General features: G+C 42.6%; 1 protein-coding gene across 1 annotated transcript; it reads left to right on the plus strand.

Moving 5' to 3' along the window:
* Positions 1-1,666: 1,666 nt before the first annotated feature.
* On the plus strand, positions 1,667-26,329 carry RAB8B (RAB8B, member RAS oncogene family; the record flags this gene model as incomplete). The annotated part of the gene is given in 10 exon segments (XM_084267956.1): positions 1,667-1,790; positions 16,706-16,766; positions 17,915-17,975; positions 19,942-20,019; positions 20,869-20,958; positions 21,732-21,797; positions 25,304-25,354; positions 25,842-25,866; positions 25,996-26,069; positions 26,071-26,329. Coding segments are annotated over 10 exon segments (702 nt in total). The 3' UTR covers positions 26,143-26,329.
* Positions 26,330-27,452: the final 1,123 nt, after the last annotated feature.

The following is a 27,452-nucleotide window of genomic DNA, read 5'->3' on the forward strand; positions in this document are numbered from 1 at the left end:
CATGAGACTAGGTTAGCCCTGTTTCACCCCATCGTGTTGTAGGTTAATGGCATTATTCTTTGCATGCTTGGAATGTGGAGGCTGACCATTTATGACAGTTTTAACATTCTAAACTAATTTTGTCTGATTCTGTACAAAGTCAGCAGCTATATTTCCCAAATTAACATTAAAAAAAAAAAAGAAGTGAGAAGGGACCATGTACAGTTGTGTGCTGCAGGTGGGAGATGCTTAGGAGCAGGTATCTCTGGATTGCTGTTAGGTGGTGGTATCATATTTGCACCCCCAGTTCCATCCGGAGGGTGCTTGAAACACTTGCAGCTAAGGAGAAGTTCTTCACAGAGGCTGCACCTCACTCCTGCCTTACTCCGGGTGGCTGCTGAGCAGGATGCCCTGCTGGGTGACTAGCAGGAGCCGTGCCCTGGTCAGTGGGTGCCAGAGGGACGTTCCTGCGTGGGACAGGGGTGGCGAGGGGGAGCCTGGAGGGAGCTCAGAGGAAGGTGGTGGCACACACCTTGCAGGGTGACAATCCTTTTATGAATGATTTGGGGAAAAAAAAAAGCTCTTCTTCCTTTGTTTTCCCCAGAAAGAAGCGAGAACTGTTGTAGTGATTTCTAGTGCCAGAGGTTTCTGTTTATAGCTCGTCTAAAGGCTACAATTTTAAAACTAAATTAAAGCAGTAGCTCTTTGCTGTCATGTTACAGCGTTTCAGTACCGGCATTTATTTTCCTAGTGCCTTGTGACATCCCGTGGGGAACCCAGCATGATGAATGCATAACGAGGCTGCCTCACACCGAGATGTAATTAGGGGTTGAAAAGGGAAGTTTGTAACAAGGTGCTCTAGAACAGCCACGTGTCGTTCCGTTCTAGAATCCCCGTGGGTTTAGGGGTGCTTGAGGCTGTAAGAGTGTTTTTTCTGTTGCATGAACAGCTCCCAAAGCAACGTGTGAACACCTGAGGCCCCAGACGCGCTGGCAATTCAACCGCGCCTGTCGGCGACGGGCAGCACGACGCCGTCACTCCCTGAGCCGCTTCAGCGGGTAAACGCGGGACCATCCACCCAACTGCCGAGCTCCCAAAGGCGGTTTGGCCCCGTCCCTTGCGGAATGAGGCCGTCCGACTGCTCGGCAGCTCTCCAGGTGTCACTGAAGTCAGGCTGCGTGTCCCTTGAGACACCCCACGCGTCTGCCGCCGCTCGAGCACCGAGAGGGCGAGGTCTCGGCGCTAATGGCCTGGCCGTTAACTAGCGCGGCAGGTTTTTAGCGCTCGGCCTCGAAGGTGAAGCGCGTGTTCACACGGCATCGCGCGGAGAAGCGCCCAGCAGAGAGGGCTCGGCTCGGCGGGGCCTCACGTCGCCTGCCGGCTCCTCCGGCCCCGCCGGTGCGGGGCTGGCCGGAGGCGCCAAAGCTGGAAGATGATCGGAGCTCCCTCGCTCCGCCGGCGGCGCGGACGGCACCGCCGCGCGGGTGCCAGGCCCCGCCGCCCGCTGACTACATCTCCCGTCGGGCGGCAGCGCTTCCGGCGCGCCGTGACGCGCGGCGGTGCCGCCTCCCGTGAGTGGGCGCCGGCCGGGGCGGTGCTGCGCTCCCTCCCTCCCTGCCTGCCTCCCTTCCCTCCTTCCCGCAGTCGCCCCCTCCTGCTGCGGCGGCGAGCCAGAGGCCGAGGGAAGATGGCGAAGACCTACGACTATCTGTTTAAGCTGCTGCTGATCGGGGACTCGGGCGTGGGCAAGACCTGCCTGCTCTTCCGCTTCAGCGAGGACGCCTTCAACACCACCTTCATCTCCACCATCGGTGAGGCGCCGGGGCCGGTTGTCGCCGCTATCCCGGGGGGCGAGAGGGGGTACTGGCCAGGGCCCTCCCGCCGTCAAAGGAGCCGCCGGGAGGGAGGAACGGGCGGGCGCCGCCCGTCTTCGCCGCCCTGGGTTAGGGCCGTGCTCGGCGGCCTGTGCGTGGCCGCTGAGCGGGAGTGGGCGGGAGCCCCGCGCCGTTACGGGCCCCGTGTGGGAGGAAGCGCCGAGGCGCTCCCGCCGTGCCCCGGCCGCCGCGGTGGGAGCGGGGGCCCAGCTCGCCCGCACTCGGGAGCCGGGCTCCGGCCCTCCCCGTGGCGGCGGCGGCGGGGGTCCGGCGGGGGAGGCTGCGCGGCGGAAGGGCCGGAGGGCGGCTCGGTGGCGCGGCCTCTGCCGTGACCCGCAGGATGCGAGCTGGTCCTCCGGCGGCAGCAACAGTTGGCTCGGCCTGGGCTGTGCGCAGCCGTTGGGCCGCTCGCCTGTTGTTTCTGCTGGCGGTGGAAGTGGTTTCCGTGGGGCTGCGGAGCGGTGCCGTGCGCGGCCGCGCTGTACCCCGGGTCCTGATCGTGGCACCGCCCGAGCTGCAGCGGGATCTTCCTGTCAGTTTTTCTGGCCCGTCTGTTACCGGCCGGCCTGTGTTTAGATGCAGCTTTTCGGAAAGCGAAAGAGGGCTTGGGCTGCGGGGGCTGACTGTGGCTCTGGCGGAGCTGAGTAGCGACAGTGGCCAGACGGCTCTTGGCAGGTAGTTTAACTCTTCTCAGCTCTTCTCAATGCCGGTGTGTGTATTCGTATCCACGTAGCTCCCGTTTTAGTGGTTTGGAGTAGTTCTGTTCAAGCTCCTTGGTCAGCTAGAGTCAGAAGCTCGTTCGCAGTGAGGTAGAGGAACCTCCTTGACACAAGTTGTTGTAAATTTCATCATGAAAGGGGATTTCTGAAGCTCAACTAACCTTTAACGAGCTGTGATGTATCGAATCAGGCTCCTGTGGCTTGCGTTTCTGTAAGGAAGGCTTTTCACTCAAGCTGTTTTCCGCTGAACTAATTCTAAGCAAGGTTTTCGAGTTCTTCCTGGAGATACCGCGGTATCGAAATGTCAGCCTGACAAGACTTTGGACACGGGATCAGCTACTCGGAGTTGAGGTCGCTTTTAAAATAAACCCAAGTACACTGTGAACGGGTGAAGGGGTAGTTCCGCCCTCCTAAATACCAGTTACCTCCACTAATGCTGGCCGTGAAAAATAACGCTAAGAGAATGACTAGACTTATTAGAACAAAATGGACCTAGAGATGAGGTGGAATAACGTTTCGTGTCACCCAAATGCAGTACCCTCTTCAGACGTTCTACTGCACTTGGTGCACAGGGAAGAAACAAGGTTTTTGTTTAGGCAGGTGTGATTGACTGTATGAGGTATGGCTGACATTTATAATCCTTTAAGAACAGATTTTTCCGCCTTCAAAAATATTTTTTAAGAATTAAAATTATTTTCCTCTCTCAGACCACTTTCAAAATGCTGTGTCAGTAACATCAGCTAATGAAGGCCAAGGAGCATTTTACCTAAAAAGGTACTTTACTGTATTTGTGGTAGAACAAAATGCTTAAACATGAAGTGCCATGTAGGTTTTTTTAAAAAAAGCCTAAATCAGTGCTCTGTTAAATATAAAATACCTCTTTATACTTTGAGATCATTAACAGAAATGGGTCCCCCTGTCTTCCATCCATTTTCTTGATGTTTCTTGAACTGCTTACCCTTTAGTGTATCTTTTTCTCCCTGATTCACTTTTTCACAGGACTGTGAATGTGATGGTCTTTTTTTCTTAGTATTCAGTAAACATAGTGGTCACTTCCTTCACTTATGTTTGCTTACACAAGGGTCTTATTTTCAACACTATTTAACTCAAAGAAACTTACTAATAGTTGAGGCATACTTCTAATTCCATAGGTAGCATTTGCAATTTCACAGTTACATTTTCCTTCCTATAATATGTTTCTTCAAGTCCCTTTTATCTTTTAGCAAAGGACCTACCAAAAGGAGAATTGACAACACAGGAAATAGTGAAACTGTTCGTAAAGTGCTGATGTATGCTTAAACAAAAATACTTGGGTGTGGGGTTTTTTTCCTCCCCTGTACTCCTCATGTATTGCTTGAGCTACTTTTAGGTCAGTCGTGTAAATCTGATCTGTTTCTCCTTTAAGATGTGCTCTCACTCTGTCTGTGAATGCATGCTGGCTGCTCCATACTGGTCCTGTTTTACAATCGTAACTAATGCATCTATCTGACGAGCTTAGGAGCACTTCACTTCCAGCACTTTGGATTTGTTCTTTTTTCCTTGACTAATAAAGCATAGCCAGCCATGGTGAGGAGAGAGACACGGATACAGTGCTTTTCCCAAACACACTCCCTTCCCAGTTAAGTTTTAAGGTCTTCAGATTGGCATTCCTAATTGAGTACACTGAGTCTTCCTGAGGTACAAGCCGGCCAGGCTGTTTTGTTTGCATGTTCTCCAGAGAGCGGATTCTGCAATGTGGTGCCGAATCCTACTCACTGTTACAATGTGTTTTCCCTTCACAGTGCTTTGCGCTTGCATGCTCAATATTATCAGCCCTTTGTGGTGCCCTAGTTCTCTTCCTCTGGTCGGTCTGCCTGCTAACAAGATCAGAGTTGGTTTAACTGTAGGAGTCTCAGAAAGCATACGCTTGAGATGTCCTGACGTCAGATTTTGTTGTTTAATCTTATATATGTAAATGCTATTTGTGAGTGAGGTGAGTCATTCAGAGGCTTTTCTTGCCTACAGTGGATTCAGTTTTTAATTGTTTCAACTTTTTTTTCTTAGGTTCTCCATCCAGCAATTAAAGCAGACTTTGTTGCCACGATGAAAGGGCCTGCATCATGTCTAAATACCAAATACCTTTCTTACAATTTCCCCCTCCTATTGTTGCTTCGTACATTAACTGAGGTTAAACCACAACACTTCAGTTACAAGAGCAATGGAAACACTTTCCAAAAGGGGAAAAAAAAATGTAGGAGGGGGATATGGAAATATTATAGAATGTTTGTTTCACCTAGCTTCAATGTTCGTGTCATAGAAATGAATCAGTAAGGAATTGTAGTTACTTTGACATCTTGTGTGATGTCTTTGTGTCATACTCTGCAGATTCCACCTCTCTTCCGCTGCCGTGTAAAACACGCCTGCGAGACTACATCCTTGTAGTTGGTTTGGAGGTTTGCAAATGGCCCCCTAACTTTTCTCCTTAAGACTTTGGTCTTGCTGTAATGATGGCTGTACTGATCCAGGCAGTAAGGTCTATCCTACTTCCTGTTGCATAGGAAGTAGGATAAAAGTACAGTGCATGTGTATCTATCAGACTTATTTTACCCTTTTTCCAGGCAACTCTGGCACAAGAATCATTTTCTGTCCTGACTGCCTGGCATAACGGGTACCTTCACTTCTCCTGAAGGGTGGCGAAGTTAGTTCCACCTGCGGTGCTTCTCTGTGTTCTCAACCTGTGAAAACAGGGATTCTTCTTTCAGGAACTTCAGGCAAAGGCAGGTCCTTGGCCTTCAGCAACTTTGCATTTTTTTTTTATATAGGGCTCTGTAGCTCCATTTGGAGGGTTGACAAGTCGTAATACTGCTGTGGTTCCTAAGTGAGGATCAGCATTTCACTCTTAACATGGGATAAAACTTCTGTACAACCAGAATGTGTTACGTAAGGCTATGTTGTTGCTTCCTGAGTGGAAAGTTCTGCTTTTGCTCAGTTCTACATGGAAAGTAAAATGCAGTTGGGTCAGTTCATATTCACTACTCTTAACAGCTCCTAAAGCAAAACTTATCTTGGAGTATCTCATGCGCATTTTGTTAGTAGTTTCATGGTTGTGTGCAAGAATAAGGAGCATTAACTTAGCAGCAGTGTCTTAAGTATCTTAACTTGCTGTTCGAGTAGTGCAGTCTGGTAGAACTGGATTCGGTATATCATTCCAAATAATAAGGTTTATTCTTTGCATTCCTTTCAGCTTTTTGTTTAAACTGGTTTCTATGAGAGCAGAGTCGTATCTTGTAGCCGATAGCATTTCGGACTGGGTACAAAGATGACTCTGAAACAAAATCTGTCAGAGTTTTTTTTTTTTTTTTTAATCCATGATGATACCAGCGTTTGGCAGGAAGCTGCCCACACAAGATAGTAGTGCATCTGAGAGTTGAAACAATTTTTTTGATTTTTACAGAAGTAACTTTTCCTTAGCCTGCATCTTGCAAAATATTGGACAGTAGTCCGGCAATCAAGCACGTGTATGCTGACCTTTGAACACTTTTGATGAAAACCCTTTGACAAGCAAAATTATCTGCTTCCCTTTTGTGGTGAAATTTCCATGTCTGTAATGTGTAATGGAAATTATTTTAGTGTACTGAAGTAAAATTATGCCTCACTAAATGTTTCTGCTCTTCTTCCTCATGGCTACTGGAATGATAGGGAAAAGATTGATTCTTGGTTTTTTGGGTTTTTCACACCCTCCTGTCAAGGTTCAGCACTCCCTGTCCTCACTCACTCAATTTCTTTTGGGCTCCTCTGGATGGTAGGAGCTGTAGGAGAAAACACACAATAATGATTAGATGAGCAAAGGGAGGGAAGGGTCAGGAAGGCATTGTCAGGTGTACTTTATTAATGGTCGTGATAGTAAATGAATTGTAAATTTTCGAAGTGACTGAGACTGGTTTATGTGTCTCAGGTGTCACCATTATTCATATCTACAGGATGGATGTGCATGGGCAAGGCTTGTGGGATCTGGGACTCAGATATCCCTTCAGTACAGCGTGAGAAGGAGGTCAAGGGTTTATTTGGGAGTAGGGGCAGACAGCATTATGGAGGTAACTATAAAACTGGAAGAATGTTTCTGTTTTTAAGGTATGTGAAGGGTGGTCAGCCAGATGTTATCCTGATGTTGAGGCATCGTAGCTTTAAATTATTAACATTTTGTGTCCCTTGTGACCTTAAACTTGATACTGACACCTAGCTGGTGACAAAAGACATCTTAGACTGTGATTTTTTCAGCTGCTGATGCAATTGTGTTGCCCTACTGTATCGTGCAACAGGCCAATAACATAAATTAACTTGTGTGGCTTTTACTGAAAAGGCTGTTGTGCCTCATTGCTGCATGTTACTCTGAAGCAGTGTGACAGATGTCTAACTGTTTCATGCCCATTCCTAATTGGCAGATGGAGGTCTATCTTTGTTATATGCTATCTAGTTATTTGAGTGGCAGGATGGCAGCTTAGACCTGTTTTTGTGGCTTGATTTGAATGCAGAGTTAAAAACAGAGACTAATTTTGGATGAATGTAGGAATAAACACATTGATAGTCACATAGCTCTTGTTTGGGAATTTTTAATTGTTTTTCGGAGGGTTTTCCTGGTCCTTCTGCAATAGGGCATTCTTGCTTCTTGAACTGACTTCTTCAGAATTTAACTGAAATTCATAATAACTCATGAAGAATGCACACATTGTGTTTGGTGATTCTTTATTTTATGTTCTGTGAGTAAAAAAGTAGATGTTTCTGATTCAAAGTATTTTATCTTTAGTCAGATGTTACGGTAGTTTTAAGTGCCCAGTCCATCAAGCCGACTGTATGTGTGTAAAATGGATCTGATCTTTTTCTAATGTGAATGAATTACCAATAACAGTAACTTTGCTGGAGTCACAGGGTGTAAGACTCCTGTGGGAGCAGAGCTGACCTGGAGGATTTCAACTCAAAACTTGAATCCACAACTTCCTGTCCCGCCGGGGAGTTGCGGTGGGTTGCAGTTTACTGCCTCTTAAAGGGCTTTTGACCAATAATTGCATGTAATATCAGCTTAATCTTGGGTTTCATAGTAAGCTTTCCTCTTACATTTAAGATATGACACTTTTGATTAGAATGTACGTAGTTTTAAGAGTCAACTGAAACATGTAGTACTTCAGAATACTGCTAAGGAGAACAAACAGTTGACCAGGTTTAAGATGATCTGTATTAGTTTTGCTGTTGCTGTGGCCACCAGAGTAAAAAACCTGATGCTGAATGTCAGCAGCATCCTCTTATGTATGGCAACGCCTAAGAACACGTAAGGCAGACTGTCACTGATATGAGTATGGCACCAAGTCTGGGACTCTGGAAGGACAGGTTGTGTTTAAGAGATTGGGAAAAGCTGAAGTGGCTGCCAGCCAGTGAACACACATACTGCTCCCCCCATCAATCCTTCCTTTCTTTCATCGGCCTGAGAAATACCTTTCCTTTCCTGAAACAAAACATTTTGCCTGTATGGTGCGACTTCTGGTGGGATTTAAGATGAAGTAAGGTATCTGTGTCAACCCAAGCATGGAAGGAAGATTCAGGAAGTCAGAGTAGGAGCCAGTCAGTAAGCTGGCTAGGAGAAGTCTCTGGCTTAGGAGAAGTGGCTAGAGAGGAATACTTGGAACATGCGGTGCCAGAGAGCGAGATGAAGGCTGCCATCAAAAGAAACTTGCATCATGTTGGAAAACTCTTATGTGCCAGAAAGACAAGTGTGGCCTTCGCTAGTAAGTTAGGTGGATTTTCCTGTAATTTATGTAGTAAAAGTCTTTCCAAAAAGTCCTTTGCTTCCCAAACAAACACCACCACCACCACCACCACCCCCCGCCATGCTTACCACCATGTAAAAACAGGGGCTCGAAAAATGATGTCTCCAAAGTCTGTTGAGAGTGCCATCTTTAAAAATAACTTCAGTATCTTTAAACCTCCTGGTTTGGCTTTTGGCCTGTTTATTAAATGATGATTTTGATGAGAACAAATTATGTGTAATGTCGTATTAAGCACTGGTCTTCTGAAAGAATAATCAAATACTTGTCTTTCTCAGCCACCTTCTAAATGGGGAAATCTGGTGTTCTTACTCATCAAAATATGTGGCAAAGTAGTTGGGTTTTTTTCTTGTGTAGTAGAAAGCCATGTGGTGCACATCCCATTGGCCTGAGGGGAAGAGGAATAATGTCAGCTGCATTAGAGGTTAAGTGAATGTGGGGCTGGGTCCTTGGGAGACTCCTGCAGCCATTTGTGTTCCATATCTCACCATAGTTGTAGTGTGAAATACAGAGCAACTCCTGCACTAGCATGGAACTGCAGCTAGTCAGGTGACATCCTGATGTAGGTCCCATGCTGGAACTGCTTGCAAGCTACTTGGGGACTTCCTTTTGGTCTGTGTTAACTGGGGCCTGAGATTAATGATTGGTTCAGTGGAGTCTGTGGTCTGCTACTCAGAGGGGAGAACTGTGACTGCATGTTATGCCATCAGCTGTCACTGGAGATGATGGCAAACTGAATTATGAAACTCACAAAGATGTAAATAAGCTGATCAAAAGAGAAAAGGATTTGGTCGTGACTCCTCAGTGGCAGCACCTACCCTAATTTCAGCTGGCTGTCAAACTGTAGCCTCAGCTCAAGTCTGTTAGCCAATTTTAACGTGTGCTGATCTTCAGTTACGTGCTGGTTTGAAAGGAATATGTTAAGCAACAAAGTTAGTGCATTCCTCTTAGAGACAGTGACTCTATAAATAATCCTTAAAATAAACCAACTTTTCTGTCTGTATCAGTTGTGGAATTTTAATATATTTAAAAAATGGTTTAGATGAAACTGAGTTACTACCCAGTGTAGCTTATTTAATATTAAAAATAAAAGGAGAGGTGGACATAGGTTAATTTCTGTGTACCTTCATAGAGATGTAGCACCTAGGTTGCAAACCCTAAAAGACATTCTGCAGGGAGCTAGCCCTTTTAAAGTCTGGCTGTTGAGACAGTGGGTAATTTGACTCGTGTCAAGCAGTAATTAAAGTTTCTACTGTCATGGTGGTTTTTAGTCTTAAATTTAGATCGAGTAATTTTGCTGGTTTAAAATCATGGAGTTCAAAGGCTGTTCAAAACAATCTGTAAATTCTGAATTCAAAGTGTTGAAAAGGGAATTTCACTTCTGCAGGATCTGCTGCTAACTCTGAAGTGCTGCAGTGCACTGTTGTGGTGACACAGCTTATAGGAGCGCTGTTACGAGCAAGTGGCTGAAGAGCTTCAAATCTTGGTATGATAATCAGATTATGCTGTAGGTTATTGGGCTGTCAAAAACTTGAATGTCTCAAAGTATAGGTTGGTCAACTTCTGATGATTGTAAGCTGTGTTCTGAATCCCTTGTTCCCTTCTAAATAGGAATTCCATAGCTTATCTATAGAGGGGAAGCTCAGAGTGGTCGCTGTACCTACTGTAGGTGAGGAGATGTGAGGAAGGAAGCAGCAGTTTGCTCAGCATTATGAGCATCGATCTGATCTTGGTAGCAAGTTTCAAGGTCTTATGAGCAGGAAACGGCCTGATGTTATACACACACACAACACCCATGTTCTTTATTGCCTTGGCTACTTTAGCCATTTGTATATATTGATTGTTGCCAACGTAGTGTGTTTAAGCTCTAAGAACTTTTCAGTATTAATGTCTTTCAAGGTGCAAGTCACTGCTCTGTGTGTCATTCTGTCGGACAGTGGTATTAGATTCTTTGTATGGGTGAATAGTAAGATGAAGAAAGGTCAGTTAACCTGAAGGAGCCTACTACTAAATGCAGCCTACTCTGAATTTAGTAGTGTTTTGTGGTTTCTCACAGGCTGTCCAGAAGGAATAGAATACAGCTTTGTCCCTGTAAGTTGTGAATGGATGAATGGAACTGGTTGCAGTCGTGCATAATTCCAAAATAAATTTATCTTACAACTTTTAAAAATTTTTGACCTTTGCCCTGGTGTGTTGCTAATTAATTTGTGTTAATTAGCTGTATTTTTGAATGGTTGCAGGAAAGGACTACTGCATCTTTAATTTACATAGTGATACAAGACACTGCTGAGATCATTTGAAAATGCCTTGCAGATGTTACTAGGAACTAAAACCAAATGTTCAAGTTCAAAATTATTAGACTTTGTTCTTTTGCATGAGGCTGTATGACACACTGGTGTGTTGCAAGTGCTCCCCACCCTGCTTTCATGCTGATCTTGTTTCCTACTTGGTCATTTCTTTCTTTTACTGAAATCCTTCAAGAAACTTCTAATAAAGGACACTTCTGAGCCCCCACTTACCAATCTTTATAGATTGAGACAGTACATAGATGTAACACACGAAAATACTCGCCTAAAAACCCCATTTTAACATATGTATTTAATCCAAACCCTGTGCTACCTACTGCTGAGAGCAACCAAAAAATAGAAATCCCTGGGTAAGCTTGTGGGGAGCAAATTCATGTTCCTCAGCTGTTGGGTGCATGTGGAATGAAACAAGTTCCTGGAAGGAGTTGTTCTTCACATGGGTCCGTGCTTGGAATCTGCATGGAAGATGTTGCCACTCTTCAGGTCTGTTCATGGATGTCCACACGAAGCTCGTGTGTGTGATCATTCCTGATACACCTGCATCCTTCAGAGAATCAGCAGAACAATACCAGCTGTTGCAGCTGTGCTGTAGAAGTACTACTGCTTATTAGTTCTGATCTTCATCTATGCAACTTAGTCACTTCTTGTTTACAAGAAGCAAAGCCCATGGGGAGAAGTATTTTCCAAGTCATTTTCTCCCAGAATTCAGCAATTTGAAGGCGAAGCATGTGGATTTTCAGTCATGTTTTGAAGGGAGGTTACAAATCCACTTGCTCATTTCTAAGTTGTTTTTCATGCAGCCTTAGCCCTGAGTGACTGCAGGAAAATGTTTTCCTTTCACTTTGTGTATCTTGAAGACTCTTGCGTATGGTGTCTTGCAGTGGAGAAGTTTCAAAATTCTCTCTCTCCAGCTCTGCCCACTGAAGGAAAAAAAAAAGAACCTCCCCCATATAAACCCAGTAGGATAGGAAGAACCAAGGCTGTGAGCTTGGAGCAAGCCTGGCTTGGAAGCTGATGCTGAAGTTCCAGTTGTTCTGATACTATATTGCTCAGAAGGGTAACGAGACTTTGTACTTGGACTTCTTTGTAATGAATTCCTTTTTATCATGATCTATGTCCAGTGGTGATAAGTGCCACAGAGTTTCTGTTTTTCAGGGAACCTTATTGGAAACAATTTTTCTTGGAGAAGTCTTTTTATTTCCATTTGATTTTACTTCTTCCATTCTCACTTCAAAAGAGATTTAGAAAAGTAGGACGGTAACTTCTTAAAGAGGATGGGGCTTTTACTGTGTGCAGGCCATGCAAAACAGATCTCTTCATTTTTAGTTAGATAAATAAGATCTGATACTGTGATGCATTTTTTACGTTCTTTGATAGATGGGTCTAGTGAGATTCTTTCTAGCAAGGAAATTGGTATTAATTTTTTCACAGCTGCCTTGCTGACTATTGGGGGGGGGTTCATTTTTTTAAAATCCCATGGCTTGTCTAATTAAAAACAAAACCCAAACCAACTAAGCCATTTAAACTGCTAGAATATTGAGTACTAGCTTTATTTTTTAAATAAAATATTCCTTTGCCAGAGAGAGAGAAATACTCTACTGTGGTAAAAAGAGAGGCTAGTATATGCTATCCAAGATTGACATTTATTTGCATCCTCAAAGGTCTTGACTTCCTGGCTGATTTCTTGCTACAGCTGCACCAGAAATGTTATTTAACGTTTCAGTCTGTGAACTTAGTGAAATGGGAAATGTATGAAATCAGTTTAAGTTAACATCAGCAGGAGTTGTTACCTGATCATACAGCTTTTTCACATGAGGTCCAGCTAAACTGCAAACTGATGTTGAGCCACATGAAAAATTAACTCAAAATATCGGTAAACTGTGTAATACAGGTAAATATTAAGAATTCTAATGTTTGCTTGGCAGTGGCTATGAAGTGCTTATTTACTTACTTAAACATTCATTTGTATGTGTTTCTGTTCTGTCTTTCACCACTTGCGTTCTTCAAGAACGTGCCCCTTCCAGTACCTTCTTGCTAAGCAGACTGAAGATTAGAGAAACCTTCTTCAGGAAGTATTTGCTGGTCCTGTTATATGCTGGTGCTGTTGTAACAGTTCACTTGCTTCAGATGGAATGCTTTGGTTTGGTTTCTTTGTACTGCAGCATTTTCTGCAGCAGCAGTTTTGTTTGAAAGAGGAAACAAGACACTGCGTAAGTCCGAACAGTGGTGTGCTGCAGGGAAAAGTGGTAGTGGGAGACCTAGCTGGAACTGATTCTCTTCTGTAGCCCTCAGAACCCTGAGCTCTGAGGACTGTAGGGTTAAAATCATGGATAAGAGGAGAACAAAAGACTAGCAGTGATGCCTTGAGTGTAAGCTACTGTTCTTAAAACTAAAGCAGCAAAATGAACTGTTTTGGCATCTCTGGTGTTTGTCCTTACATTCCATGAAGAATGGTGGCAGAGTAGTTTTGTTAAGGTGCATAAAGGTGCTAAAGCTGGAAAAGGAGCCTCTCAGTATGTAGTGCTGGGCAGCCCTGCATGTTTAGTATTGCAGTGCAGCTCTTTGGAATGTTTCCCAATGTCTCTCTAAAATGATTACTTTACAGCTTAATTATGGGTAAAATCTGCTGGTTGGCTGCAGTAGGAAGGAACATGTAACTAGGGAGTGGAGTGGTGGAAGAAGTAGCAGCAGAAGAGCTTTCAGTGTTTGGGATGATGACTTCTTGACTTAAACCAACCAAGGCCTAGGTGAGGCTGGTCTCCCTGGGTTACGTGGCGTTGGACAATGATGTACCTTAGGGGGTGAATGTTAGTGGCTTTGCATAGTGATACAAGGTAAATATGGTAGTGTGCAGCTCATGGGGTTTTTTGTCCTTATGTGGCACTGACGAGACTGTTTCATGGTGTGCAGGATTTCCCTGCTCGGTGTCTTTGACACAGGTTTGTTAGGAGCTGTGGGAGAAAACGCCCTTGGTTTAAGTGAGGAGAGAGGATGCATCCCTGGCCTATAGTTAGCAAGAATCTGAAAAGGATTTTGAAAAGAACAATAAGCCCTTGGCTACTTTTACACCTTGCTGTGAGGGAAATGCAAGCAACTGCAGTCTGAACCAATGCATGGTTCGGGTCGCAACGTGGACCTCATCCTTGCAGGCTGTGAGGTTGTGGTTGCTGCACAGATGTTCTTGTATCCCTGTCTGTTTTGTACTGACTTGCTTGGTGGATGCCAGTGTGTCAGACTCTTGTGTGGCAGCTTAGCCTTAGCAGTTAAAATAATTGTCCTGTTAGCCTGTGCATTCTAAGAATGAATCTGGGTCTGTTTTCTCAAAGTGTGTCAAAGTTAACTTCAGAGGGACACCCAGATGTTTCAGTACTTCCTTACTGAAGAGAACAGCATTTCACATTGCACTTTAAAACTGTGAAAGCAGTGAAGCATTGTTTGCAGTGCAACTTTTTAGTTTGTGAATGGCTGGGTTTTTTTTTTTATTAGACCCAAGTATCTTTTCAAACGTTTCTATATCCCGGTGCGTGACTCTGTGCAATAAGAACTCGTTGATAAAGGAAACATTCTGTCCCTAATTGCCTTTGAAATGCTAGAGTCATTGGAGTGTTGTACATGGCGTAGTTTAAATTTAGCTGTAACCAAAACGTTGCCTGTGCTTAGCTGTGGAAGTGTGCTTGGCAGGAAGTGGTAGCACATGTCACCAGGCTTGCTACGAACGTTTGCAGCTCACCACTTCCTGTTACTGAAGTGAAAGAACAAAAGAAACACCGGTTTCTAGTTCGTTTTAGCCTCCAAAAAGTTGCAGTTGCATTTCTTTAAACTTCTTTGTATGAGAACAGAGTTATTTAAGGCCTTCCCCTCTGTATTCTTCTTACAGCTTTGAAATTCGTCTTTATTTGAGAACTTTGGTGCGCTTCTTACAAGAAGTCTTAAGTTTCAAGAGGGTTGTGTGCAGATCCTCAAGTTCAGAACTGATCAAGGGAATGGCTGTATAAATCGGTTTTGTTGCTGTGAGCGACACGGCTGACCACTAGAAACCAGTCTGTGCCAGCCATGGATTGCTTCACATTGGGACCTGACTGCAGCTTGAGCTTTCTCAGGAGGTGGTCACATCAGGAGGCTTTTCTTGCTGTTGGTGCTGATGTATCTTAGCTTCAGGAGCTGATGGTACACACAGAGCTATCCTTAACCCAGAGTGGCCTCTGAGCTGTTTTCCAAGTCCTTGTTAGGCTTATTTGGGGCTAGACACAAAGGAGCTTTTAAAACTGATTTAATTGGGCTGTTTTCCATGATAAAATACCCTTTCCAGAAAAATCTGTAGTTCTGCTTTATAACCTTTGAGGCCAAAAGAAAATCTATTCAGAGCAAAGGTCATTTGTTTTCAGACCCGAATACAACTACCTGTGCTTTCAGCAGGTGTTGTACCTAGTTAGGAGGAAAATCTTTGCAGCAGGGAAGAAACAAAAATCCTACCAAATGTAAAATGGAAACACTTGGCCAAACTTCTGCTACATACAAGGAGTTTTTTAAAAGTATGTGTAATTCTTACGATATTTTTAGAAGAATGCAAATTAACGAAAGTATCTTTTTTGCCTGTAAATCTACTAGTGAATCTTGGGAAACTGCAATTGTAGCAGTAGTCATAGCATTTTAAATTACTGCAGTTAATTTCATATGCTGTTAAAAGTGCTGATGTGATACTTCTGCTCATAATTCGTATTCTTACTAATGGGCTAAACTACGTATCCGTAGCACACCAAGATTAAGTGGTTGAAACTTGGTGTTTTCAGGATATTCAAATATTACTAGTGCATGTGAGAAGAAAGTCAGTTAATGAATGTCTATATTTAATATTCAGATGCTACTGTAGTATATTAGAAAATCCCATAGCTTCCTGGTTAAGTGATGGATGAATTCTTAAAGCTAGAAACAGCATTTTCCCAATTAAGATACTCTTGATAATTCTCACTTAAATTACATCTGAGGAAAGAAGAAATTAAATAAATAAAACCCCCGAGTTTTACAAACTATGACTAAATATCAAGTAACTACATAAGATTAAGGGAGGAAAGACTGGGCCATTAGTTTCAATAATGACTAATTGGAGAGTGTATGGGGGTGGATCTTCTGGGATTTCAAAATCTAGCAGTCAGGTAGTGGGACTTCAGCAGTCTCCATTTGAGCTGTGTTACAGGATAGGTCTAGAGGCAGGAAAGTTAAAAAAAGCAAAGGTAGAGGCTAATCTGTGTGGCAATCTTGACTGATTCAAAGATACATTTGATCCCTCTCAAAGTTAAAAGACATTATTAAGCACTTGTGATTTTTTTAATTATTTCTCTTTTCACCCATGGCTTAATATCTGTCTTCAGAATCACTCTTGGAGCTGATAAGTTTCATATGGAAGCATAAGGAGGACAAAGGAGAGACAAGTGTTTTCCTTTTGGAGCTTCCTTGAAAATCTCAGTTACTTCTGAACTGGTGTTCTGGCAAAATTCCATGCGTGGTCTACTTCAGCCACCCTCGGTAGCTATCTGCATAGCTTTTATCTCATATGATGCTTTACCTTTTACTTTGATGTTTAGTTAGATTGCATTGAACATCAGTTTTCAGAAGTAGATGCCAGTTTTGAAAAGGAACTAAAGAGTCATAGTATGTATTTTTCCATGGAGCCAACAGAGATTCCAGGGAATTGACTGGAACTTCAGAGGCTAGTCAGAAGTTGGGAAAAATATAAATTCCAACTAGTGACCTTATTGGTGTAAAATGGAAGAATTTTGAGATTAATTCTTCCCCTCCTAATCTTGGCTAACTGTGGGAGTGAGTCTGAGCTTGGCCTGTTTTCATTGTGCAGAATAACGTATCCTTGGCGTGTTGTATGGGGCTGAAAATCTTTGTGCATCCTCAGCACTTCCTAGTGTATGGAAGAAATGACAGTTCTTTTGCCTAACCTTGTTCTTACCAGATTGTCAAAAGGAAACTGGATGCTTCCTTTTAATTTATTGTTAAACTTAGAGTCTCTCTTTCTCTGGCAGGAATCGACTTTAAGATCAGAACAATAGAATTAGATGGAAAGAAAATCAAGCTGCAAATATGGTAAGTATTCCAAAGTAATTTAAGTTTTCAGAGAGTATTAAATTAATTTTTGAGCAGAAATGCTTCACAACTTTTTAGGCCTGGGTGTGCCAGAGTTTTCATACCTTTTATTCATTGACTGTCTGTAAGATGAATGCATTCTTCTAGCTTGTTCTTGGAGTGGTTCTGCTTCAGCAGCACAGAAAATAGCCTGTTCACATGCACACGTTACAGCAACTTCCCATTTTATCAAAAGCTGTCCTCTTAAATGTGCTTTTAGCTACTGTGTGTGGAAGAGAAACACTTAACTCCCTAGCTGTAAACTAGACTGTGACCTAATCAAGTGTAATCTCCTCTGGTAGCTTGGTATTTAGTTGTACTCACAGAGTAAGTGATTATCACGGTAAATGATAATGCTGCCATTCCTTGCCTGGTGGGTTAGTAGGGACTGAGCCTCCTGATAGCAGCAGGAGGAGTGGCATCATTACACATGAAACTCTTTAAATGCTGCTAGTGAATGCAGAGCTCTTGCTGATTTTCAAGGCCTAGAAAAGATGGGCGTGATGCTTCCACGTGAGACAGAGTTCCCAGCAGTATGATTCTTCTGTATGTAATGCAAGTCAAAGTGTCTGCTTGTTGGTTTAGTTTTTTGTCATGCCTTTGGGGTTCAGCTCCCCCTAGGTGTCACTAGTAGCCAAGCACTTTGGTCCTCTGGTTCACTCCCAGAGGTACTGCTTTTAAGTCACCTGGGATAAAATATCAGCGCGCTAAGATGCAGCAGCTGACTTCAGTAGCTAACTGGATGTGAAAATGCACCATCCTAAAATATTTCACTGCTACGTGTTGTATTTGTTGTGTAGTGCAGAACTGGGATGAATCAGAGCTGCCTTTTTGAATTATTCTAGGGGAGGCTGTGCAGTGCTGAGTTGTATTGTTTCCATGCAGATTTAGATGGTTTTGTGCCGTATTTATGGTGCTTCTATAACCACGGATGTAAGTAGGATAGCTTGGGAGAGAAGAACATGGTGAGGGCTGAAGGAACCTGTGCAAACAGCTTCTAAATGGAATTTTTTTCTTACTGAGTATACTGTTACACTGTTCAAAAAGACATCTCTGACTACAGAAGAGTGTAAAGATCACCTCAAATACTTGTTTTCATTGAATTTTAGGGATACCGCGGGCCAGGAGAGGTTCCGCACAATCACAACAGCCTACTACAGAGGAGCCATGGTGAGTGCTCTCACTTTAAAACAAAAAACCCACATTAGGCACAACTAGTGTAACTGGTTTGCTGTTCTTCAGGTTGTATCATGAATGTCTTCAACTGGAGGATTGGACAATAGTGGCTTGAGATGTGTGAATAAAGTTTGTGGCTTGATTAGGCTTTTTTTTTTTTCTCTTTTTTGTGGTGGTGTTTCATTTTTAGTCCTGTCTTCTGTGATGAAACTTCAAGCCCTATTGTCTTGCTTAATATTATTTAAATTTCTGCAGATTGTAATAAGGAGCTGATGTACCAGGCTTTAATCAGACAAGTTTTTTAATGCAATCAACCCCATAAGCATTTGAAATGTTTGAAAAATCGTTAATGAGTGATTTTAATGTTAAAACTATATTTTCACTGAATTGCTTTCCCTTCAACCAGTTGAGAAGGCAACATGTGGCTAGAAATACAATCACCTACAAAAACTACTGTTACTTTCTCCTCCATTAAGAATGACATGAAGTCAAATAACTGACTTGTACCACAAAGAGTGCAGGCTCTTAACTGCTTCTAATGGTTCTCAGCTCGGTGATTTGAGATACACTTATGTTGGGAAGCTGTTCATTTCAACTTGCTGATTACTAGCTGTGCTGCTGCATGTTCTTAACTGCTTTTCATGAATGGATCCATTGCTCATGAATGGTTCTGGCCCTGGGTCTAAATAACTCCACTGTTATAGAATGCAGATGGGAAGAAATAGTAATGGTTGTGGCTCTGGTGCTTAGAATGGTTTTGACAGTGATGTGGTCTTCTCCCCACGTCCCAGTCCACGAGCAAGGACTTCTTGTTTTACAAGGAACGATTGGAAAGGCAGTAAGGAATAGAGGTGAACCTGGCAATTTGTCCTTAATGGAGCTATTATGGTTTCCCATACTTGGCAAATTTTTGAGAGCCCACACTTGCATGTGTGCATAACCGAAAGAGCTAAAGCTTCTGGGAGACCACCTGATGTCAGCTTTGCTGGATGTATCCACTGGCCTGGTGTGGTTTAACCCCCAGTCAGCAACTAAGCACCATGCAGTCACTTGCTTGCTTCCCCCATAGTGGGATGGGGGAGAGAATTGGAAGAGTAAAAGTGAGAAATCTCACAGGTTGAAATAAAGACGGTTTAATAGGTAAAGCAACAGCTGTGCAGGCAAGCAAAGCCAGCCAGGAAATTAACGCCCCACTTCCCATCGGGAAGGTGGGTGTTCAGCCATCTCTAGGAAATGAGGGGTCTGGCACCCATAGTGGTGACTCAGGAAGACAACTGGCATCACTCTGAATGTCCCACCTCCTTCCCCCAGCTTTATGTGCTGAACGTGATGCCATATGGTATGGAGTGTCCCTTTGGTCAGTTAGGGTCAGCTGTCCCGGCTGTGTGACCTCCCACAGTTCTGTGCACCACCAGCCCACTCACTGGTGGGGTGGGGTGAGAACCAGAAGAGGCCTTGGCTCAGTGTGAGCGCTGCTTAGCAGTAACAAAAACACCCCTGTGTCACCAACATTGTTTTCAGCACAAATCCAGAACACAGCTCTATACTAGCTACTGTGAAGAAAACTAACTCTACTCCAGCCAAAACCAGCACCTGGCCCCAGCAGATCAGATCTCACAGGTTTGTCATCTTTGGCTGCTTAAGGTTCCCGTTTCTAGATGTGCCTCTGACAATGGAGTACAGGCTGCTTTTGTAGTAGAATTTTGAAACTTGTCCTGTCTATAGGCTAATAATTTATAACTTCATTAGGTGGTGTGTTTCACTGGTAATGGTGGCAAAAGATGTTAAATAGTAACATTTTTGGGTAGGTTCTCATCAATTGTATAATGCTTTGAGAAAGTATTGTAGATATGCAAGTCATACGTTGAGTTTCTTGCAAGTATAATAAAACCAGCAGTATATGTCAAAAGTCATCCAATAGTGCTAGCTCATGTAACTAGATTTTCTTAATTTTATTTAGGGAATTATGCTGGTGTATGACATCACAAATGAAAAGTCTTTTGACAACATAAAAAACTGGATAAGGAACATAGAGGAGGTAGGTACTTTGGAAAGTACTTCTTACTCCATCTCATTATTTTCCTGTGGCAATTAGTAATGAAGTAAATATTCATCAAGATAATGACTGTTCTGTTGAATTGCAGTTGTTACTGTGTTGTGTGGTTTTTGATCATTTCATTTGTTTTGGGTAAGCTTCCTTTCTGCTAACTTATTGTCAGTTATTCAATGGGACATGCTGTCAAGTAGGGATAAGTCATTATGAAGTTAGAGGAGAAACCTTAATTTTAGTGAAGCTGTTGTTAGGTAACAGAATCTTACTGTGGTTTTTGTTTAGTTTTTGTTTTTTTCATGAAACACAAAATCCATGGGCTTTTCTCTAGTATTGTTCCTTGGCTCTTAAGCAAAATTCCCGTATTAGTGACCAGTTTGACCCAACAGTACCTGGGCTAGAAAAGTTCTCATGTTGAAGGGCATTTGCTGATATGGTGATTACTTTAGAAGTCAATTATTAGTAATCTGTTATAAAAAATGGAACTGTATCACTTAGTGATTCTCCAGCCAACTACCCCGGGTGTCCCTGCATCGCGTGGAAATAAAGCGTGTGCTTGCAGCACAGCCAAACGCCTGTGCATGTGCACACGGTATGGTATTTGGTTTGTAGTGATATTCAGGCACATTAAATCTAGGAGTATTTATTCCAGCCCATTTTAATACTGAAATATTAAGTTGCCTGTTTCAGAAGCCAGTCTCTTTCTCAGTAATGCCTTGGCATTAGATAACCGTTTTTAAAACAAATATTCTTTTGTGGTTGAGTTTGACACATAAGTAAGTTTCTTTTAAATAATCATGTACTTGGTTTCTGAGAGATTACTTTTTCTTCTGTCAGCATGCCTCTTCAGATGTAGAAAGAATGATCCTGGGTAACAAATGTGATATGAATGAAAAAAGACAAGTCTCAAAAGAAAAGGGGGAGAAGGTAAGCTTTGGTGACTTGCCTGTTTTAGATGTCTGCTTTTTTTAGGACTTTGGCTGCTGGATATTTGGTGTGTTTTAGGCATGTGAGAGATAATGGGACTGTTGTTTCAGAAACTTCCGTAAATTATAGGATGCCAGGTTTGGGGTTTTTGTTTTTTAAATAGCACTTGACTGTCTTTAGATTTTAATAAACTAAATTATACTCTTGTCTTGAGGGATAGATCCTGTGAAGAATGTTGACATTTGCTGTAGCCTGAAGTATTCTAAATCTCAATATAAAGCTTTCTGTATCTTTGGATCATGTTGTGCTCAGTTCAGCATGGTCGTTACTTACTCTTGTTGTAAGTGCTGCTGTTAAAGCTTAGTAGTTCATTGTGCAGAGCTGACAAGCAAGTATGGAAACTATAGAATCTATCAGGTGCACAGCCAAGGTAGTGTAGTTGCTGGTAACACCATTTATGTGACGATTGTACATAGTTATAATTCCTATCAGTGAAGATTTGATCTTGTGATTCTTTTAGGTACTAAATAAGTATTTTCCTGAGCAATTAATCTTTTTGTTGGTTTTGAATTTACATGAACATATGTCCTGTTCTAATATTATGTCTAGTTGTCCAGTAACTTTAATGTTTCTGCAAGAGAAAAGTGGAAATGAAAGTTGGTTTGGTTTTTAAAGCTTGCTGCAGCATACAACATCTGTTATGAACTTGTGTGAAACATTCCTTTTACCAAGGAACATAAAAAAGATTGAAAACCTTTTAACCTCTCTTCCAGTTAGCAATTGATTATGGAATTAAATTTTTGGAGACAAGTGCAAAATCCAGCATAAATGTCGAAGAGGTAAGAGATGAGTGTTACGCTTAAGTGTGTTTCTTGAACTGCAGCTATGGAGGCATCTTTCATGATCTGTTGGGCTTTCTGACCTGATCTGGGACCTGAAGTCCCACCTGGGTCACCAGTCTTGTTAAATACAGGGGGCTGCTGTAACATCAAGTATTTTCTTGGTTTTTGCTAATATCTGTAATTGCTTTTTAAATGGGTGTTACCGGGTGGTTTATTGTTACTGTAGCAAACAGTTCTGTGGTTGCTACTTCAATTGCAAGCGCTGATGGACAGGGGATAGGTGGTGGTGTGGTTTTAATATGGTAGGCAGCTAAAACCATCACACAGCTGTTCAGTCAATCTCCCTACCCCCTGGAATGGGGGTCAGAATTGAAAATAAAAAGGAAAAACTCATGGGCTGAGGTAAAACCAGTTTAATAAGATACTAATAGGGGGTGTGTGTATGTATGTATGTGTGTGTGGTGCGTAGCACAGTTGTACAACACAGTCACTCATAACTCAGCTAGTTCCCACCCAAGTCCCCAACCTGAGAATGACACCTTATGCTATGGAATATCCCTTTGGCCAGTCTGGGCTGTCTGTCCCTGCTGTGGCCCCTCCCAGTTTGTTGGGCACCCCTTAACTTCTTTTTGGCAGGGCACCATGAGAAGCTGAAAGTCCTCAGCAGCTTCACAACAACTAAAGCATGTCTGTAATCTAAAACAGTGCCCTGTACCAGCTGCTAATTATAAAATTTAATTATATCCCAGCTGAAACAGTGAAAAGTGTCATTTTAGATCAGTGCTTCATGCAGGAAACTGGATTCAAGAATCTTTACTTTCCAAATAACCTGCTGTGGTGTCAATCACCCTTCAGGTTACTAGTAAATGTGTTACGCAGATGAGACTGAAGATTTGTATTTTAAGCTGGAACATCAGCATAGACTGTCCACAAGTTGATGTTACAGGAAGAAGTCATCTTGCAGTACTTCAGCTATACAGTTACAATCTGTTTTTCTGCAAATAATCTTTGTGATAAAAACACAAGATCCCTATTTATGAGAGCATAGAATCGGAAGGAAGAGTGGTTCAGATCTGTCTTACCATGAACCACTCATGTCACCTCAGGGAGGCTGGGGGAGGATCTTAATTCTATGAAGAGTGTGGACAAGAAAATAATATGGCATCAAAAGGCAGTTAGATTAAGTTTCATTCAGATAAGGCAGACTTGTCTTAAACATTGTCCCTGTACCTAATAATCCAAAAGCTTTTCCACGTGTATTGATGGGATACTTTCTTTAAAAGTCCTCCAAATATGGACTTAATTCAGATCATGCAGTGAACAATTTAACTAGAAACAGAAGAGATTGCTACTTCAAAATAACATGACTGATGCTGTGCCAGCCAAGTGGCTTTTCTTCTGATTGCAGGATGACTGCCACACATTATAGTTAGAATGGACTTATGTGCATAATGCTGCATTTGGAATAGTGCCTGACCTGATTTTCAGTGTCATTATAGTTCTTCCAGCAGACAAGGGATGTGTGAACATCAGCAGCTAATACCAATGATGGAGAGCAATAGTCTCCTAATAAAAAATACCTGCCTTTCTCATTGATTCCTCCAGATAGTTTACTTGCTCTTTCCTGATATCACCTGCATTTTATTGTAACTTCTCTTGATCATTAAATGTTTATAAATGGGTGTGCCACAGTACAAGAGGGATGCAAAACTTTTGGGGAGCCTCCAGAGGAGGGCAATGAGGATGGTGAAGGGTCTGGAGAGGGGAAGTCTTACAAGGAGAGGCTGAAGACCCTTGGTTTGTTCAATCTGGAGAGAAGGAGGCTGAGGAGGAGACCTCATTGTGGTCATGGAATCACAGTATGTTTGGGGTTGGAATGGACCTCGAAAGATCAGCTAGTCCAGCCCCCCTGCCAGAGCAGGATCACCCAGACTAAATCACACAAGAACATTTCCAGGCAGATTTTGAATGTCTCCAGAGAAGGAGACTCCACAACCTCTCTGGGCACTCTATTCCAGTTCTCTGTCACCCTCAGAGTGCCTAAGAGTTTTTCTTACGTTCACATGGGACCTCCTGTGCTCCAGCTTGCACCCATTGCCCCGTGTGCTATCACTGGACATCACTGAGAAGAGGTTGGCTCCGTCCTCCTGACACTCGTCTTTTACATGTTCATAGACATTGATGAGGTCACCCCTCAGCTCCCTCAGCCTGTCCTTATAAGGAAGATGTTCCACTCCCTTAATCATTTTAGTAGATCCCTGTCCTCCTCGAACTGAGGGGATCTGTTGCTTCCTGACGAGGAGGAGCAAAGGGGCAGGCGCCGATCTCCTCTATTTGGCGACCAGTGATAGAACCAGAGGGAATGGTTTGAAGCTGTGACAAGGGGGTTTTAGGTTGGGTATTAGGAAGAGGCTCTTTACTGAGAGGGTGGTCAAGCACTGAACAGGTTCCCCAGGGACGTGGTCACAGCAATGAGCTCAACTGAGTTCAAGAAGCATCTGGATGATGCACCCAGTCACCTGCTCTGACTTGTCTGGTCTGGTGTGGAGCCAGGAGTTGGACATAATTATCCCTATGGGTGCCTTCCAACTCAGGATAATCTATGTTTCTGTAACATTAGTTTGTGCTTACTGCAAATGACTTGGCTATCTGAATTACTTTTTTAAGTGCTGCATTAACAAAGTGTGACTGGTATAGGCATTCGGCATGTAATGGTTTAGTTGTCTTTTCTCCAGATGCTGAACTTGTGGAAATGACACAGTTGTGATATTCTTGTGATAAGTGATTTAATTTATTTGTTTTGAATTATTTGCATTAAGGGAGAGTCTATCTTTTCATACATTCCAAACACAATAGAGGGGAAATGTTTACAGTTTTCTGCATTCTGGAACTGTCTTTGGATTGCTGGATAGCCATAAATCTTGTTTCTCTCTGCTTCTGGAGAATTGCAGAACTTTTCTGCTACAGAAGTTTCTTTGCTTCTTTATACATTGAAGTCCAAGTTGCTGTTTTTTGCAGGAGTTATTTTTAAATAATTATTTATTTATTAACTTTAAATTAGGGTTGTTGGAAGCACAAATAGCATTATGGATAGCCCAGAAGCAAAACTTTTGGAGGACAGAAAGCAGGTTACCCTTACTGTAATTTCTTGGGCATGCCATCCTCAGACCTCTCTGGATTTCAAATGATGCACAGGGCAGTCAGGGTAGAGGGGTGGCGTGGTGTGTGTGAGTATTAGTATGTGATGGGGAAGTCTGTTCACTCACTTCAAAGATTAAAGACTAAAACAAAGTATTTTTTTCTTCTAAAGCATGCTTTTTGCAATTTGAAGTAACCAGCTATTGTACATAGTGCCTTGCAACTTGAAGCACTAGTGGTGGCGTACAGAATACTGTGCTGTTAATGTGTCTGGCTACTGTATGGTGGGTTTAACACGTATTGTAACTAACTCTTTCTTTTTATTTTCATTTTTCTATTTTATTTTCGTTTCTGTTCCTCACCAGGCATTTTTCACACTTGCACGGGACATTATGACAAAGCTCAACAGAAAAATGGTTTGTATTTCCAGTTGTCATACAAACTAGATAGAAATGACTGCTGTAGTAATTGGCTGAGTAGTAGCCCTATCAAAAAACTCCTGTGGCTTATGGTATATGATAGATATTTGAGCAAACAATACTTTATCACACATCAGTGTGTAATTGTTCTTTATTTTTCATTAAGATTAACACTGGGTAGCATGAAACTGATGTGTTCTTCCTAAATGTAACAGTGTAATCCTCGCTTTATTAGATGTCAGATTACATAGTCACTCCACCAGCTAACACTTGAGATACACATTGTTGGACAGATGTTTCTTTTTTAAAATACAGTTTTATTGAGTGATTACCAGAGTCTGGATAATTGAGGAGCTGAAGTTAATTGGGGGAGGGGGGGGAGGGGAGGAGGCAGGGGGCGTGGCAAGGTAAGTGGGAGGGAAGCTAGGAAAGCTAGACTCAGTTTTTTCTGCAGTTTATGATGACGAAACTCTTTCTCTTTCAGAATGACAACAGTTCATCAGGGGCAGGTGGGCCAGTAAAAATAACAGAAAATCGATCTAAGAAGAGCAGCTTCTTTCGATGCACGCTACTTTGATGAACTTCTAATGATAGACTGCAGCACACTTAGAACCTTTTCTGCTTCTTTGAAAGCACAGGGTCACAAAGCCTCAGAAATAATACCACCAAGCTGCTGCTGAGAGCTCCATTGAACGTAGACTGCGATACACAAAATACCAAGTGGATTTTGCTCACTAAGCCTATTGACCTGTCAGGCTCTTCTTTCTCAGATATGGAAGCTATGAAGTGGAGACACAATGCAAGAGTTAACTTGTTTTCCTTTTTTACTTTCTGGTTTATTGCCTGTTGCAAAAGCTGCTATGTTTCTTTTAACTTTGCACATCCGTATTGGCCTCTTACTGCCTGTTACAGCACAATCTTACATTTGTATTTGCACAGTTGGAGTTGTAAGTAAGATTCTAAACAGATTTGTGCAGGTTTTTCTTCTCTTTTTAAACAAATTTATTGTCAAGCAGAAGAGGCAGGGGAAAAAATTCTCACTTCCATTATTTTCTATGCCGTACACTTGTGGCCATGACTGCAGTGTGGATGTTAACGCTCTAGTAATGAGAATTACTGTAACAATTGGCATTTGATGATTTGTATGGGTTTTGTCTCTTGGATGCACAAATCTGTTCATGCAGAAGCTATGGCTTCTATTCCGAATGTAGTATGTTGCTTTTCTTTCTTTACCAGACTTAGCAAAGATGTGTTCTGAATTGCCAGCCACTGTCTAATTCACAGATGCACCTTTCAGTTATGTGAATAAACGCGGTATCTTTCCTCACTCCACTTCCCTTTGGTAGCTCAGACTGTCTGCACTGGGTTTTTGTTTCTGATGAGGAAGCACACTCTGGAGTTGAAGTCTTCGTCACAAGTTTGCCTCATCGCTATCACTTAAGTGGCTTGTGGAAGCTGAATGCATGAGTTTTGAGTAACCTCTTTGTGGATTAATTTGATCGGGAATGACTGCTTCTAAAGGTGACTTCCATTTCTGCTGTAATTCTAAGGATAGTTCGTGAATGTCTATCAGCATCATCCCTAGACAACAGACATGTCCAGGAGCTAGCTTCCTGTGCTAAATAAACTAAAGTTTATCAACTTCTGGCACTAAGGAAATGGTCACGTTGGGGCTGTGATATACTGTTAGTTACACAGTTAATGCTGAATGCAGGAAGCCCTCTTTGTTCTGCTCCACCAGTTACTTTTTCGTCTAAAACTGGTACCGTGACCTAGACTGTTAGAAGCAGAGTTGAAACGTAGTTGCCTTTTTTACTCAACTGAGCATTGTATAACCTAGTCTTTGTTCTACTACTTTTCTATTGTCTTTGGAAAAAATTTCCTCGATGAGCAATTAAAACAGGTGCTTTTATTCTGTTGATGTGCCAAACTTGGACCATTGTAAGCTTTAACTACAAGTTTGTGTCCAGCTTGTTAGTTATTAGGGGATTAGGTGTGTTCTGTCATTGTCAAAGTTAACGTCTGATGTGCTTGCTTTTGCTTCTCAACACTGTCTAGAGTCGTACACAGTGTGGTTGGCTGTTACCACAGAGAA

Source organism: Gallinula chloropus, assembly GCF_964237585.1.
Source record: "Gallinula chloropus genome assembly, chromosome: 9".
In the NCBI taxonomy this organism is placed as follows: Eukaryota; Metazoa; Chordata; class Aves; order Gruiformes; family Rallidae; genus Gallinula; species Gallinula chloropus.